The sequence below is a fragment of the Bison bison genome, unplaced genomic scaffold (assembly GCF_000754665.1).
Source record: "Bison bison bison isolate TAMUID 2011002044 unplaced genomic scaffold, Bison_UMD1.0 scf7180017864385, whole genome shotgun sequence".
Classification (NCBI taxonomy): domain Eukaryota; kingdom Metazoa; phylum Chordata; class Mammalia; order Artiodactyla; family Bovidae; genus Bison; species Bison bison.
In genome coordinates, this window is record NW_011494957.1 from 1,022,315 (window position 1) to 1,040,628 (window position 18,314).

Genomic DNA, 18,314 nt, shown 5'->3' on the forward strand with positions numbered 1-18,314 from the left:
GGACCTTCTCTGATTTCTTCCTGGTATCTGGGCCCAGGCATTGGTTTTGCTCTCTTTTCTTCTGGTCTTCATTGTAATTATCATCCACTTCCTTTTTGTAGATGCAAAACTTGTTCCTTTCCTGGGTGCCTAGCCAAGCCACCGTGACCGAAGAACAGGTGCGGAGCTTGTCGAAAGCTTTGATGCGCCTGTCTTCAGGAAGAGAGGGAAACGACTGCTTACTGGGCCGGGTGGTAGCCAGTATTTTCAGCATAGACGCGCCCTTCTTGTTTCCCTTCAGTCGGATGAGATATTTGGCTTTTGGTTTTCCTCTCAGCTGAAACTGCCGAATGCCTTCCACATTCTGAGACAAAAGGAGCTTCCCATCTCTTCTCACTTGGATTTGGACGGCGTCCAGACAAGAGTGAACGAAGAAGGTGACCTTCTGGTGAGACGGGACTGGGGCAAACCGTAGAAACTTTGCCCCCTTCCTTTTAACGAACACATCGGTGACTTTCCCGTCCTTCAGCTCCACCGTCTTCTGTTTGGCTTCCTCCTTGGTCCTGGCAAAGGTACCCAGGTAAGCTGTGCTCATGTTGCTGTCGCTGTTAGCCACGAAGACGTCGAAGTAGTACTGCGTGTCGGGTTTCAGATCGGAGACGGTGAAGATGTTCTTGTTTCCTATGCAGACCTTCTGAATGTCCGCCCTGGGCCTCGAGTGAGCATGCCGCCCTAATTTGGGGGAAGGCTTCGTCAGGAAGCTGCGCTCTTTAGCTGAGTTCTCGGAAGCAAACCCGAAGTGGGCAAAGTCAAAAGGGCTGAAGTCCAGGCCGGGTTTGGGGGCCATCATGAAAGCGTCGTCCGCACTCAGCTTGGCTTCCACCGCGCAGAGACTTTTAAAGTTGTGCTCTCTGCTGACGACCACACAGTACTGAATGGGCTGCTTCAGCACTGAGGCGGTGGGGCTCGGCTTCCAAGCCAAGGTGACAGTGGTGCGTCCCAGGGACGTGACATCAACTCGCGGGTCGTAAGGCAGTTCAGGGTAGGGCTGGTCAGACTCTGGAGTTGTGGTGGCATAGACTTTGAAATGCGTGTCTTTCTCTGTTGAAAGAAGCTCCAACTGATATAAACCAGACGGAGAACTAGAAGATATGAAATACTCCACGTCGTTGCCTTTGTAGGAGAATAGCTCCGTGCCTTCCTCATTAATGATCTGCTGCTTCTGCTGATCTAGAGGCTCTGGATCACCTAAAAGACACAAAAGAGGCACAGGCTACACATCAGTACATATGCACAACCTTAAATGGTGTTTGTAACAATTCAATTTAGTTTTTATCCATTATAAAAAGAATACATGTTCCTGTAGAAAACTGGGAGATACAAGAAGATAAAAAGACTATCCATTAATATATGATCTGGAGACAGTCCTTTATTAATAGTTTGATTTCTTTTTTTTTTTAATAGTTTGATTTCTATCAGGTTTTCTTCTACATGTTTCATGCAATTGATACTATTCCATTTTTCTCTGTAACTTTGTAACATTTATTATCATGTATATAGGTACCCAGAGAAACCTCCCTTTTTTCTCATTTATTATTATATAATAGAAATAATACAGTTGGTTAACTTTTGAGCATTATAATAATGCTCTTATATATGTAAGGCTTTCTGATTTTAAATGATTTCTTCAGAGTAGACTCCAATTAGTGGGATTTTTAGGTCAGAGGCTGCAAACCTCTTAGAGACTAATCCCTACTGTCAATCTGCTTACCAAAAAGATTCTACCAGTTTGCACTTGGATGGCTAGCCATGTAACTAATTTCACTTTTATTTGTAGGACCAGACAGTCTCATTAGAGTTAGATTATAAACCACCAGTAAGAGGATATAGTTTTCAGTGTGTAGAACACTTGCCCAGGAGGAATGAAGGGAAAGCATTGAAACTAAAATGTTTTCTTTGTGCTTGCTTCGGCAGCACATATACTAAAATGTTTTCTTTATTTTTGTTATCAGATATCACACAGATATCAGTGTGCACATATGTGAGAGGACCCAGAAAATGACTGCATAGCCAGAGCAAGTAGATCTTTCCCAACCGAGCACAGGTTGAGAGTTAGGTATGTAGAATTTCATAGTCCTAAACCATGTGATGAACACAATCGTCACATGACTATTCCTTTTCTGTCTCATCGCTCCCCATATGCTGTTTCAATATTTTCCTAATTACAGTTCCCCCATCACTGTAAATATCCAGCTTGCTAACATCCTGTCACACCATCAATCTCAAGCCTTACTTAAAGCTAGGATGCCTTTGCCCCTTAAGTGGGGGTGAGGGTGGGGGGAGCCGTGGGCAGCATCAACCCAGGGCCTCAGACAGACTCTACTTATTTCTTTGTATCTCGTTATTTGCTTTCCATCATCTGAATCTTCCTTAAATGCCTAACCGACTCCTCCTTCTGACTTTCTTTTCATCCTGGACTTTCAGGTGGTGCTAAATGCCCTTCTGTTCTCTCTTCCTATCTACCCTTTACTCCCCAGAGATCAGATACTCTCATCCTGGTTGCATATTAAAATCACCTATAGGGGCTTTTAACACACCAATGTCCAGATCACACACCAAGGCATTTAAATCACAACCTCTGAGGCAGGATCCAGCATCTAAAGCCCCACTGGTGATTCCAAGGTTCAGGCAGGACTGCAAACCACAGCCAGGGAAGCTAATCTGAACCTCTTGCCTTTCCCTGCACCTTCAGTCCCCACACCTGTCTCAGTCTTTTTTTTTTTTTTAACCAAATCATGGTCATCTGATGTCATCCCCATTTCCCATATCTCCTTCCTCAATGCCCAACTTCTCCTATGCATCCATGCTGTTCTGTCTTACGAAGAGAAGGCTATATGTCTCATGTCTCATGTCTTTCAGCCATCCATCTATCCAGAGGTCTGGGACCAGATCTGTCGGGGTACTCACCTGAGCCTTCCCCGCTTGCCTCCTCTGGCAGCTCCTGGAGGCTCAGCTTCCACTCTAAGGGTGCATCACAGGGCGTCACTGTGACGGACAATGGAGTGTTGTCCTCTTCAACCACAAAGAAATACCTGTGTGAGAGTGGACCACTTCAGACAGCTTGTCCTCACACTGAACAACTAAGAGTACTGGAAAAATCACTTGGTTTAATTTGTGTTCATTTAACAGAAAATCAAACTGGCTATCTGACACAAATCATGATACTTTCAGCATTATTTGTGGAAGTCCATAGCCCAAAGTTCTGCAACCAGATTTACCATCAACATGGTATGACATAATTAGATGTTGAACCAAAATGTGTTGATTGCATGTTACTTGGGTTAAGAATAAACAATTAACCCAGTTTGGGGGTGTTATTTAGCCCAGGCCCTGCCAGTGCAATGTAAGTCACAACAAAAGAATTTCCAGGGACATTACCCTACAGGTACTGCATTTTCCATAAATTTAGTGATAAATTTATAAGATATGGAGGGCACTCTAAGGCACTAACTATTCCAAAAGATCATTTTTACAGCTATGCCCTTCTAGAATGGATGTTGATCTCTAGCAAAATAACACTATCATCATGTTTTTACATTGTTGATGTTGTTCTGTTGCTTAGTCAATCAGTCATGTGCGACTCTTTGTGACCCCATGAACTGCAGCATGCCAGGCTCCCCTGTCCTTTACCATCTCCTGGAGTTTGCTCAAATTCATGTCCATTGAGTCAGTGATGCTTTCTAACCACCTCATTCACTGCTGCCCCCGACTTTTGACTTCAATCTTTCCCAGCATCAAGGTCTTTTCCAATAAGCCAGCTCTTCGCATCAGGTTTTTACATTAGTGACTTTTACTCACAGCTTGACTATTCCATATCTTTTTGGAGAGAGGTATCTAATCACCACTTGAGAAATATTTTTAAAACGTAAAGATTACTGTGTTAGTCAGTGGAAAGACACGTTTCTCTATCACTAAGATTTTCTGTTAATGTAAATAACCTAGTGATTTTAAAAGTTGGACTTCCCTGGTGACTCAGATGGTAAAGAATCTGCCTGCAGTGCAGGAGACTTGGGTTATAATCTCTGGGTTGGGAAGATTCTCTAGCTAGGGGAATGGCTACTCACTCCATTATTCTTGCCTGGAGAGTCCCATGGACAAGAGAAGTCCCATGTGGGGACTCCAGTCCCTGGGGTCACAAAGAGTTGGACACAACTGAGCGTGTCATAAGAGTTGAGTGATTTTAAAACAACATTTTGAAAGATTAAAGCATTCTGCTCTACACATTCTCCTTAGATTTTTTTAAATGATGGTCTCAAAAGAACTTTTTAGGGAGAATAAAAAAATATTGCCTATGTATAACAATGCTATATCTTCTTATTCTGAATAATTTAGATGATTACGTTTATCTTTCAAAGCCCATAATCTTGCAAGGGAGGAAACAGTAGTTTCCTCACTGGTTTCACCTCCTAGGAATGGTACCTCCTCAGTATCTCTTGCCTTTGGTTCTCTCCACATGCACCCCAATACCTTCTCCCGCCTGACCCCCACATCCGTTGGCTCTGTCAGCCTCCTTTGTGGCTCCTCTCCCCTCCCTGGTCTCTAGCCCGCCAGGTGAGCCAAGGCCCCGTGTCAGAACACTTTTCTACCCACGCTCATGCCCTGTGTGAGCTCACCCAGGCTCACAGCTTTAACCTCTTGTATGTTAATGGTTCCCCAATTTAAACTGTCAGCCTGAATTCTTTTTTTCTCATATAATTGAATTAATGCATTTATTGCTGTGCTAGGTCTTTGTTGCAGTGTGTGGTCTTTGCCTAGTTGCAGCACAGTCTGTTGAGGAGCACAGGCTTCTCACTGAGGTTGAGTCTCCTGTTGCAGGGCATGGCCTTGAGCTTTAGCTCACTCGGGCTTTAGCAGTCGCAGCTCCCAGGCTCTAAAGCGCTGGCTCAGTACTTGTGGCGCACGAGCTTAGCTGTTCCATGGCATGTGGGATCTTCCTGGACCAGGGATCGAACACCTGTCTCCTGCATTGGCAGGCAGGTTCTTTGCCACTGAGGCACCAAGGAAGCCGCAGCCTGAATTCTTAACTAAGTTTTAGAAATAACTATTTTCTTCTGAGTTTCCCTGGTGGCTCAGCTGGTAAAGAATCTGCCTGCAATGCAGGAGACCCAAGTTCTATCCCTGGATCAGGAAGATCCCCTGGAGAAGGAAATAGCAACCTGCTGCAGTATTCTTGCCTGGAGAATTCCATGGACAGAGGAGCCTGGTGGGCTATAGTCCACGGGGTTGCAAAGAATAGGACACAACTTAGCGACCAAACCAAATCTTCTTGCCATTTTTCCTTTCCTAGATAATACTGAAAATTTCAAACTTAGGGTGTCTAATCCAAACTTCTCATTCTCTCCCCCAATCAGCCTCTCTTGTCTCTTCTCAGTAAATGACAACCCTAACCTTCCAGTTACTCAGGACAAACATTTTAGAGTCATTCTTGATGTTTTCTTTCTCTTCCACTCCACATACACTGAATCAGCAGACATTTCTTGGCTTCGTCTTGAAAACATAGCGACTCTATCACTTTGTTCCACTTTCTCTGTTAACATCAGATCCAAGTCATCGTTTTTTCTTTCTTGAGCATTGTAGTAGCCTTCTGAATGGTGTTACTTCTACTTTGAGCTCCTCAGTTTATTTATCTCCTTCCAGAAGGCAATATCCTTATAAGCCTAAATCTGAACACACTTGCTACAAGCCCCCCAAGAGCTTGTTTCATTCAGAGAAAAAGCCACAGAACTTGCCGTGATCTGGGTCCCCAACCAAACCTCTAAACTCGGCTCTTCCATCCATTCCCTTCTTTACTCAGCTCCTTGCTCTCTTTGGAGTGTTTATGGCACACTATTGCCTCAGGGCCTCTTACTTGCTGTTCCTCCACCTGAGATGTGTGAGTTGGTCCAAAAAGAAGTCTGAGTGTTGAAGAATTGATGCTTTTGAACTGTGGTGTTGGAGAAGACTCTTGAGAGTCCCTTGGACTAAAAGGAGATCAAAGCAGTCAATTCTAAAGGAAACTAACCTGAATATTCACTGGATGGACCAATGATGAAGATGAAGCTCCAATACTTTGGCCACCTGATGCAAAGAACTGACTCATTGGAAAATACCCTGATGCTGGGAAAGATTGAGGGCAGGAAGCAATGGGGACAGCAGAGAATGAGATGGTTGGATGACATCACCAACTTGATGGACGTGGGTTTGAGCAAACTCTGGGAGATAGTGAGGGACAGGGAAGCCTGGTGTGCTGCAGTCCATGGGGTCACAAAAAGTAGGACTCCACTGAGCAACTGAGTGACAACCACCTGAGATGCTCATCCTCTGGCTGTTGATCTTACTTGATCAGTCACTGCATCACTTCCCTTCTCAAGCACTATCTCACCATAGACCTACTCTGACTCTTTATAGAAGATATTACCTTCCTACTTGTGAAGTTCTCCTACTCTTTTCTTCAAAGCACTTATATCACTACCTGATGTATTATTTATGCCTTTGTTTATTTTTTTTTTAATTTTCCACCTCGCCTGACTAGAATGCATACTATAAGAGGGCAAAGCATTTGGTTCTTCATAAATATTTGTTCAGTTAATTAATGAATAGGTTTAGCTTTTTGCTTTCGGAAAAAAAGTGCTTAACTGGTCAGAGAGCCTGAAAATTCCTCAGTGGTGGGATCTCTGCCAATGTCACGGTCATGTCATTATCCCTTTTGCTTTCTGTGCTTGGACCACGTAGGGCTTCTTTTGTTTTCCAGACTCAATCCCATCTTTGAGCCACTGGGATGTTTTCTCTGCCTGAAACACACCCTTTAGTCCTTACTAATATATATGAAAAAGTAAATAATTTTAATTGAAATATAGTTAATGTACATGCCTTTACTCTGTGTCACTTCTTCACTTAACTTTCTCTTACTGGTGTGGCTCAGGTTCTCTCACATACTCTGAGTGTCCTACACTTTTCACTTGGGGCACCTGTTTAATTTGTGTAATGTATAAACATACATTTATATTATTATTTGATTTATCATTTTCCCCACAAAGGCCCATTTAGGGTTCATTTTCCATGTCATTTTATTCCCAGCATTTAGCACAGATTTCTGCATGCAGAAGGTCTTGATAAACCTTTTTAATTAATGAATTACTAAACGAATAAATAGAACAGAAGAATCATAACACCCACCTTATTCTAGCCTGAAGATACCTATGCTTAGAATCTACCTGAAGATACAAAATCTGAATGGAAATATATGTCCCCCCCCCACCCCATTCAAAGATGAATTAGGAATCGGAGGGTGGACTTAGGGCTGTAGAAGGACAAATAAAGTGAGGCCCCTATAAAAGTAAAAACAACTTGTTTAGAATAAAGATAGACGATCATCCAGGCAAAATAACTAGATGATTGAATTGTTCACAGTATGGAAATTTTATGTACCTTAAGCATCCATAAAGATGGGGGTCAAATGGTTTAATTTTCAGTTCAGTCAGATTTGGACAGTAGAGTTTTGTTCCTTTGGCCAGGTTGCATAGGTGATATTAAGCACGTAAATACAACTGAACCTATCTACATTACAAAGAATTAGGTAAGACAAAATAATTTCTTTAGCATCATGTAATATAAAAGGTATTCAAAATTTTCTGCTTTTGTTTTTGTTTTTACCTGGGTAGCAGAGCTAACTCGTGCTGAAATCCATGTGCAAGTTCATTTATTATCCTTCTCATTTCAGTCAAGAAAGTAGTTTGTTTCCCAAAGTAAGCAACTGTGTCTTAGTAACTTGAATACAGGCCATAAGCAACCAATAACAAAGAAACAATGCCTGCATTCCACAAGGTAATCATTATACATATAAAACTTCAGGGAGTCCCTCTAAGTCAACATTTTCATATGGAAACACTTATGATTTAGGGATAAAAGATAATCTGAATAAACTTCAGCAATTTGACAAACATGTATTGTCTACCAGGCACAGCACACTTGTGGAAGGGAGCTGCGATCAGAGATGATAGGATATGATTTACGAGCTTCAGGTATTCACTGGCTAGTGAGAGAGGCCGAAATGTGATAAATACGCTCCAAATTATAATGCTGGAGTGAGGGATAAACACTCCATGCACCATTTAGACTCTGGAATTTATGTATAAACATAAGAATAATTAATGAATCTGTTTTCTTTTGCTGTTCTTTGCTGCCAAACTTTATCTGGAATTTCATCTTTAGCTGTAATATCAACAATGCCTATGCGTATCTCCTGTCACATGTTTTAGCTCTAGAAATGACTGTGGCTTCAACTCTTTAACTAGTGCAAGTTAACATTACATCCAAATGGAGATATCAAAGTCTCCAATCATTGTTTGTGGAGAAGAAAAGACTGAAAGAATGAACAAATGAAAAGACTGAAAACACAGGGGGGAAAGGAGCATGTGTTGTTCTGAAATGTCTTATAATAAAAACTTGTTACTTGAAAGGAAAAAAATGTAATTTTAAGACAGCTCTTAAAACCAAAACTTATTTAATTTTTAAGAGACTGGAAGATCAAGGAAAAACTATTTATTTGATTAAGTGATATGATTACATAATAAAGAATGTTGTCTTTTCAAGAATGCTGCAAAGCAGTGTACAAGTCCATATGGGAAATCAAAGAAATCGTTAAAGAAAAATTTGGATTCACTCAAAAATTTCAAGAGACAAAAGGATATAAAAAGCAAAATGGTTTGGCATGAATTCAGCTGATATTTAAGACTAATTTGAATCATTAGAACTGCCTTCCCTGCCCTCCCCTGTTTTCACAGACTAAATCTCTGTAAATACTAAGACATCAAGTTCCTTCAGCGTAATTATCCTTGCATTTTGTGCCTTTACTTATTCTTATGATGTCCTTGAAAGAGCCATAATTATTTTATGTATTACTGACAAATCAGTTCCTAATCTATTACCTTCATTAAAATGAATAATTTCATTCAGGTGGTGCTGAAATGATACCCAAACAACAGGTCACATCAGTCATAAGTAAACTTATTATTTACTCTCATTCAGACTGTCCAGATGGCAACATGACTCTGCCACTCAGTGGAAGGAGAGAACCACCTTCCATTCTTTGTGTCAATCAAAACTGAAGTGACAAGAGAAAAATGCCCTAATGATCTGCTATACCTCAATCTTTGGAAAATGAATTGTTGATGATGACATACAGTATTATCCTTTAGAATACCAAGGCGCCCCAAGTTAAAAGGAGAAATTGTTTTTGAAATATGATAAAGAGGAGTTTGGGCACTGCAAAATAAGTATCTTTAAATATATGTAGTTTATATGATATATATATATATATTTGTATGATCTATATGTAATTTTTAAAGGTCAAAATATTTAGAAGCATGATATGAACTCAATTTGTTGATGTTGGTATGAAGATAAATGAGCAGTCACTTCTCATCACTGGTTTGATGCTTTCAAAACCCTATCATATTGATCAAAGAAATATCCTTATAAGACAGTGTAAACCCTTGAAGAATCACATGATTAAATAATTTCATTTATCCTCCAGAGTCATACTTAGAAATTTCCTACCACCCAGAAGAAAAGAAAATCTGCTCTCTCCCCCCAAAAGATCACAGTCAGTGAGAATCAAAGAGCTACCTGGCGACTAGAAGTGGTACTACCATTTTTTTTTTCCTTCAGTTCAGTTCAGTCGTTCAGTCGTGTTCGACTCTTTGCGACCCCATGAATCGCAGCACGCCAGGCCTCCCTGTCCATCACCAACTCCCGGAATTCACTCAGACTCACGTCCATCGAGTCGGTGATGCCATCCAGCCATCTCATCCTCTGTTGTCCCCTTCTCCTCCTGCCCCCAATCCCTCCCAGCATCAGAGTCTTTTCCAATGAGTCAACTCTTCGCATGAGGTGGCTTTTTTTCTTACTTAGAGAAAAATACACAATGCTATTCAGACACTGGGCTTCCCTGGTGCCTCAGATGGTAAAGAATCTGCCTGCAACGCAGGATAACCAGGTTCAACCCCTGGATCAGGAAGATTCCCTGGAGAAGGAAATAGCAACCCACTCCAGGATTCTTGCCTGGAGAATTCCATGGACAGAGGAGCCTGGCGGGCTATAGTCCATGGGGTCACACAGACTCAGACACGACTGAGCGACCAACACTTTCACTTTCATTCAGAGACTGATTGCAAATCATCTAAACTAAGTCTAAACGTTTACTTTCTTTCTTAGAGACACCCTTTCTGAGTTTATTGATAAAGGAAGTACTGCAGGGAGAATACCTTTTAGGTGTGTCTCTAAAGAGATAACTGCTAATTTCAGCTCCATCTGGAATTACTGACGAATCATGAAAAAATGCCTTGTCTCGAATTTGCATCTGAAAGAGTTCCTCATCTCGAGTAGGCAACTTCTGGGTCCTTGAGCTGAGTGGTAACAGCAGCCACAGCATACACCAGTGGAGAGGCACCATCCTGGGGCGACAAAAATAATTGCTTATGTTAATTCTATAGGCAAAACACTTGGGCAGTTTGCAAACTTTCTGATGGTTAACACTATTTTGGTTTCCACAGAAAGAACTGTATTATGTACTTTGGATACATACACATGAGCTTGAGGGCAACTTTGCTGGTTTGTTTTTCAAAGCATTTCATCGAGTTGATGATGAATTCACCAGAATTTCAGATACTAAACAGATTTTGAAACACAAGAACTCTTGGTGCATTAACTTCATTGGGTATTGAGACAGAAAATCTCCCCTTCAGTATGGCAGAAGTGGTCACTATAGATATCTCCATACAACTGCCTCAAAGCTTGAAATTTGACACAAATCACAGAGACCCATTGAGAGCCAGAAAATTACCACTGCATGGTTATTTTTATTCTTCCTTAAAATTCGACTAAGGATCCTACATATATAGAAATATTCTTAGTCCGCAAATCGAATTTTCATAAATCAGAGATTTTAAGACATTGTAAGTTTAATTTTCTTATAGGTGAAACAATTTGTCCAAAACCACAAGGGGAGCTATTTGCCAGTGTCTAGTATTACAGATTTACCAGACTCTTAAACACAACATTTATATATAAACCTTCATCATATTAAAAAGCAAGCTTGGATTCCCACTTCAAATCAAGAAAGACCATTGGAAAGTTCTATAGTTAGGTCATCTGCCTTAATCTCTGGCAGAGTTATGTATTTACCATCCCAGTCTAGTGTTTTCATTGAGTTACATTTTGGCATTAATCACTGACTTTCCATTAAAAAACATAAACAGTCATGGATCACCCTCTAGGGCCCCTTGCTGGAGGGATGTTTTCAAGGACACCATCTTCTGCGTGTTCTTCCGCATGCATCTTCTGCATCTTCTCCCAACAGGAAGCTTCAGGGAGGTGAGTTTCTTTTCACATCAAGTGCTTATGAAAGGCTTTGCTTCCTTTCAGGATTTGGTGCCAGTTTTCCTCAGGAAAAAACCTCTGAAAGGAGTTGTTTTCCCTTATCTCTTTGACAACATACATCAGCGAATTCAAGCATTAGGGAAATATATTATTTTTACATTGAAGTACTTTAAATAGTGCGAGAGTCAAATGCAAATATTTACAATAATTTGAGATGATTTGAATGCCAGTTTTGTTTCTAAAAGGCCATTGCTATAGCTATGAGGTCACTTCTACTTAAACCATCACTTGACTTTAATTTTATCTTTCATTGCTGTAGCTATGAGGTCACTTCTACTTAAACCATCACTTGATTTTAATTTTATCCTTCTTTGAGGGCTACCAAAAATATATTCATACAACTGAACATATTTTTTGAGGAGAATATGCTTTTCTTTTTTTTAAATGAGAGTTTGAGAAGTAATTTTTCCCAGTGAGCTTGCTTGCTCAGAAAGTTCATGTAACTTGCTTTTTCAAAAGTCGTTATCTATCATTGCTCTGTAATTTTCCATATAAAATATCTGCAGTATTTAAGAGTTATTGTGTGCAAAATACACAGGCATCCCTGGTGGCTCAGAGGTAAAGAATCCACCTGCAATGCAGAAGATGTGGGTTTGATCCCTGGGTCGGGGAGATCCCCTGGAGAAGGAAATGGCAAACCACTGCAATGTTCTTGCCTGGAAAATCCTATGGATAGAGGAGCCTCGCAGGCTGCAGTTCATAGGGTCACAAAGAGTTGGTCAGATATGACTGAGCATACCCACCTGCATGTGCAAAACATGGTGCTAAGTCCATTAACTGCACTATTGCATTTAATATTCACAGTAACCGTATAAATATGTACTAGTCTTGTATAAGAAAAAACCTCCTTTAACATAAGCAGAGAAAGGATGTAAACCCAGGAGAATCTGACTGCAAAGCCCAAACATTTATCCTCTATAATCTCTCTCAAGAAAGCAATAGAGGTTCTTATTTCCCATCCTTATTTCTCAATTGTATTGAGATTGAATGAAAATTCAATGTCACTGAATGACTGAACGTTAAGAAAGTTGGCTTTTTAGTTTCAGCTCCTAATTAGAAATGTAATCTTAGGTAATTCACTTCACATTCTGGACCTCGATTTTATGAATGGTTTGGATGGAAGGTTTTTCTAAAATCTGAAAATGAACAATGACTGAGCACTAAAATCCTCTTCCCAAATAGCTAGCAGATTCCCTGGTGGCTCAGACGGTAAAGAGTCTGCCTGTAATGTGGGAGACCTGGGTTTGATCCCCGGGTCAGGAAGATCCCCTGGGGAAGGAAATGGCAACCCACTCCAGTATTCTTGCCTGGAGAATCCCATGGATGGAGGAGCCTGGCCAACTACAGTCCATGGGTCACAAAGAGTCAGACACAACTGAGTGACCTCACTTTCACTTTCGGAATAAAACCAGCCCTCTTTAAGTTTCATTAAATAATCTGTTCCTCAGATACCCAGCTGACTGTCAAGGAGGGGAGCTCCCAAGTGTGGCTGGGGGTGTTAACGGGAGCTCATGTGACTTACTTAGACAAATGTTATATCTATGAAAGATGGCTTGGCAGATCAAAATCAAAACTCAGTGAACCTATTCCAAATAAGTAGGGACATGGTGGAGAAAACTGAATGGAATCTCCACTCATGACACCTAATCCCTCCCCTTCCGATGCCCTTTGTTCTGTAGCTAACAAATGTAAAATCCAAATGGGATTTGATACGCTGCTCCTGTAAAAGAGGTGGCAAAGATAAAGAACCTGATAAAGAACCTGCCTGCCAATGCAGAAGACATAAGAGACATGGGTTTGATCCCTGGGTCAGCAAGATCCCCTGGAGGAGGGCCTGGCACCCCACTCCAGTATTCTTGCCTGGAGAATCCCAGGGACAGAGTAGCCTGGCAGGCTACAGTCCACAGGGTCACAAAGAGTTGGACACGACTGAAGTAATTTAGCACACACCCTGTAAAGAAATACTCATTATTTCAACATATATTCAGTTTACTTTTCAGTGGCATCTCTGAAACTGTAGCAGAGGAGTCCAGATAACAAGATACATCTCTTTAGAAATGGTTAGAGTTTGACTTCCATGCCGGGGAAGCACTTGTGTGTGAGATACTCAGGCGTATTTGCCCTAGAACCACTCAAGGGCAGCCTTCTCTCATTAGCCCTGTATTTGCCCTGAAAGCTGTCAACAGCACACAACTGAGCAGGACAAGCTGCCCAATGCCCCAGGATATCTGGGATATTTAGGTCAGCCTCAGGGTTAGATGGCTAGCTAGTTATGACTGGTGGGAATTTTTCCAGCATCCTCAGCTGCCCATGGGAGGAACTTTCTCTTATTAAATCAGCTAATTGTAAGAGATGAATTTTAAATTAATAAGAACAATTTTAATAAATTTTTCTGTGTATGTGATGCATGCCAGGCACTCTTCTAAGTGCTTTATATCTATTATATAATGTTAGCAACAGCCTTATGGTATAGGCAATATTTTTATCTCTCCTCAAAAATAACCAAATTGAGGCTTGGACGAGTATGATCACATAGTGATTACAACACAATATGAGGAATGTAAAGTCTCAGAAGTGACTTTAAGGTAAATATGATTATTGTACATTCCTCAGCATCAGCTACTTAGCGATGTAATGCTAGGTAAAGTGAACAACTTCAGATGATAGGCTTATGCAGAGTAAGTGTTAAAGATAGTTCTCCATGGGACTCTGTACTTGTCTGTGCATAGGTGGGAAGCAGAAGAATTGACTGCTTTCGTTCCAGATTACCATCTTTTCAAGGATGTTTGTGTAATTCATAGCCTTGAAGATAACGCTTCTGGAGCCAAGAGCAGGTGTGATTATTACCCATTATGAAAACCCGAGTTCCCTTAGCTCAGGGCTGCTCTCTTGTAATAATCTCCACTGTATGTACTGGTGCCACAGGTGCCCTTTGAATCATCCTGTGAGATTCGGGGGTCAGGGAGCGAGTGGCAGAAAATGATGCTGCTGTGGATCTGTGGCTCCTGCTATTACTCTGAGTAATAAAGTCCTTTGTCACTGACCCAGGAGTCTCATGCCATCTAACATCCATGAAAATATGGCAGGCTAACTTGCTAGCTTGCAAGGAGGGTAAAATCTCAAACACTTTCCAGGTCTTGACCCCAAGCTTTTACTTGTTAAGTTACTTTACTGGCTTGTTGACTTTACTGGCTCAGGTAGACATTTGCATTTAGATAATCGCCCACAGAGAATAGACTAAACTTTATCTTTTGCTTTCTTTATACAAATATCATATTTCCACAGCTTAAATTTTATCAGGCCACACTTTCTGTTTCTGAAACAGTTTTAACCATTCTAATTGGTACATCAGTTATGGGAAAAACAGACACTTTTCAGAAAAGTGTTTAAAATTAGTATGCTTCCTTTTATTTTTATTGTACTTACAGGAGAAGATGGGTGTTAACTGAACTTATCATTTCACAAGGTATGTAAATCAAACCATCGCGCTGTATGCCTTAAACTTACACAGTGATGTATGTCAATCATTCTTCAACAAAACTGGAAAAAAGTTAGAATGATTCATCCAGACACTGGAATTTATATCTATAGGATTATTGTTTTCAGAATGATACTAATAGCATTTATCTACTGCTGGGGGAAAAAACATACTCAGTTATTAGGGAAACCTAATAATTTGTTCAATTTGATCAGGTTATGGGCAGAATTTTTCTAACAAAATGTATTTAAAAGGAGCATTGAATATAGTTAACCAAAAAACTATTATGCAGACATATTGTGTATGTTTTTACAATTTATATTCACTGATTCAAGTTTAAAGCTTTATGTAAGCATTGTTTAAAGGATGAAATTTTATAGAATTTTTTTCTCTACCAAAAAAAGTTCTTAAACATTCAACTTAAGAATTAGTCACTTTAAATAAGTAAGGGAAAATACATTCTTAAGAATAAGCTGTGGGTAAGCAAGTCTATAACAGAGTTTTCTTCTAAGATTACAAAAGTGCCCTCTAATGGCATAACTATTCCTTTCATTTCTTTTTGCTCCTTCTAGGTACCTAGAGCTCATCTAGGTTTAAAGTTTAATGTAAATAATATTTCTCAGAATTTCTCTTTCAGAATTATTACTTCTGTAATGGGTAATATGGTGGGTAATCTAGTAAATGTGTCTGCACATCAAGAAATCTTGCTGTGTTTCTACAATCAAAGGTCTATTTCCAACAGAAGTACAATGTTGCTAAGATGATTGCAAATGTTTTTATTTTGCTAGACAGAGTAATCAACTTGGTTGCAAAATGATTCTCAGCCCAGAAAAACTAAGTGGTATTATCCTATTAAACTGAGAGGATTGAAACTGTTTCAGTTGTAAAGTTCTGATGAATCAGGTACATGGATGTTAATTCAAAACTCTGAGATTGTTTGTTCAGGCAGAGGCTTTCTCCATATTTGACACACTCCTTCCTATCTTACCTAGGCTGAGGTGAAAAAAGAAAAATGACCTAATGATTTTATATACCTCGGTCTCTAACCTAGATTACTGTCATTTAGATATTGGAGATGAGAAACAGTTTTATCCTTTGGAGTGCTAATGCATCCTAGAGTCAAAGAAGAAATTATTTTTGAAATATAATTGTTCAATGAGATGTATCATGTATTCTATACTTAGAAATACTTAGAAAGGTAGAGAGAGGTTTGGACACTGAAAAGTAAATAACTTTAAATGTTATTAGTTTATAGGATACATATACACACAGTTAAAGTAAATAATTCAGACACACTATATGAATCCCATTAGTTGATGCTGTGGGTGGGTGTGTGTGTGTGTGTGTGTGCGCGCGCGCATGTGTGCACGCTAAGTCGCCTCAGTCGTGTCCAACTCTGCGATCCTATGGACCACAGCCCGTCAGGCTCCTCTGTCCATGGGATTCTCCAGGCAAGAATGCTGGAGTGGGTTGTCACGCCCTCCTCCAGGAGATCCTCCCAACCCAGGGATTGAGCTGCGTCTCTTAGCTCTCCCTCTCCTGCATTGACACATGTGTTCTTTACCGTCAAAGTTGATGTTAGAGTAAATAAGCAGAGGTTCTAAAAGAAGCACCTTTTATACACGCCATTTTACTTCTATATTTGCTGCCCACTCTCTGGAACGTGAGTGAGCACTACCGCTCTAGGAGGATGGAGAGGGACTGCTTTAAATGTCTGAGGATGTGATGACTGGAGCTGCTTCTCCCACTTGCTCTCCCAGCTTCTGTGCTGGGCCCTCTGTTGCCGGCCCTAGAGAGGGAAAGGGGAGAGTGGACCACAGAAGATGAACTGAGGGCTAGTTTTAAAGAAAATGCCAGTGAAGAGATAGGAAGCATTTGTATTATTCTAAAAGAGGTAGGGAGTGGAGCAGCTGATGGGTAACTAAAGACACAGAAAGAATTCTAAGACTTTATTTCTGGCATTAACTTGAACTTTTTATTCTATGGGGCTTTCAGTATAGCTAAAAGAAATAGTCAAATTGACCTGGCATATCCTTTTCCCACACACCTTGAGAATTGTAAAATAGTCATATGGTAAGCAAGAAAAAAACTTAAAGGGACCTTGAACAATTTATCAATGTACTGAATAAAAACCCAGGATGACCCTGGTCACCACAGAAAAACCACAACAGGCCGAAAAGCAAATAAAATGCTCCCCAGGGAGTCAGTTGCAGCTCCTCCACTGTCGTTTTGCAAAATTTATCTCCAATTACATAGTCAACTTGGTTAAGCCATTGATTCACTTAGTGAAAATGAAAATGTACTATTGGAAATGGTGTAAACAAGGATAATAAGTAAAAAAGTCCCGTTAATTATTTTTTCTTTGAAATATGTATTAAATGCATTTAACCACAAATCCTAATTGAGAATCTTGTCTTAGGAGTAGAGAGATATTTCAAACCACTAAAAAGCTTGCATTTAATATTTATAGACTACTGTTTAGTTACATTATCTTACTAATGTAATAAATTTGCAAGTCTGGTAAATAAAATGTTCTTTCAGGTTTTCGTGGAACTGTCCAAGGCTTTCCGAATAAAAGATGTCATACAAATTAAGGCATCGTGACCTTTCCCATTTTTGTGGACTCCTCAGAACAGCAGCGACAGCTCTACCCACCTAGGAGAAACATGATAAAAGCAAATTCCTCCATCACCTTCCCACCAACCAAGGTCCTGCAAATTCCCGTAGAACAGGTGAACGTATTTGTAAAAAATGTCATCAAGCTCTTATAGACATTACACGGTATAAGACTTCATAAGATCAGATTCATCAGGATAAATAGGCCACAAGTAGTACACAATCAGAAAATTCATCGAGTCATTAAGATTCACTTAAAAACTATCCAGTGTGCCCAACCGTGTGTCTGCTACAAACATGAAATAAATTTACAGTGACCAAAAAGAAGGATGGGCATTCTGAATTTACTTGAGACAAACGCATCTGGAATAAATAAAATCTAATGTTTAATTACAGACACTGGAAAGTTCATGATTATAATTTAGTGAGGATAATTTTAAGGAAAGGTCTGCCACGGAGATTTCTGTTCTTTTCCTTTTTAAGTGCAAACATTTAGTCTTTTAACTTCTATTTTTAAACTCGAGGGCATTTGTTTTTGTTTGAATCATCCATGCCACATCTGATAATAAATCTGAAGCATCTGATCTAGCTGTAAAGAAAAAAATGTAGCTTTGGTCAGGGGAAAGGCCCCCCATGTCTGCCAGGATCTGCTCTGTGAGCAAGGAGGGGTGGGTTGTGGCGGGGCAGGGGTGGCGGGGGGTGCTCTGTCTTTGACAAAGTAAGATGCCCATCCTGGCTCTACAGATTCCCTCAAGACAGAAAA

At 40.2% G+C, this 18,314-nt stretch overlaps 1 protein-coding gene across 1 annotated transcript in view; it reads right to left on the reverse strand.

Annotated features, from left to right (window-relative positions):
• NDNF (neuron-derived neurotrophic factor) overlaps positions 1 to 18,314 on the reverse strand; it is a 45,099-nt gene that overhangs the window by 941 nt on the left and 25,844 nt on the right. Inside the window, exons 3-5 of the mRNA XM_010858320.1 lie at positions 10,284 to 10,472; positions 2,947 to 3,071; positions 5 to 1,227 (exon numbers count right to left, since the gene is read on the reverse strand). Coding sequence (XP_010856622.1) covers positions 5 to 1,227; positions 2,947 to 3,071; positions 10,284 to 10,472 — 1,537 coding nt within the window. The remainder of the gene's footprint in view (positions 1 to 4; positions 1,228 to 2,946; positions 3,072 to 10,283; positions 10,473 to 18,314) is intronic.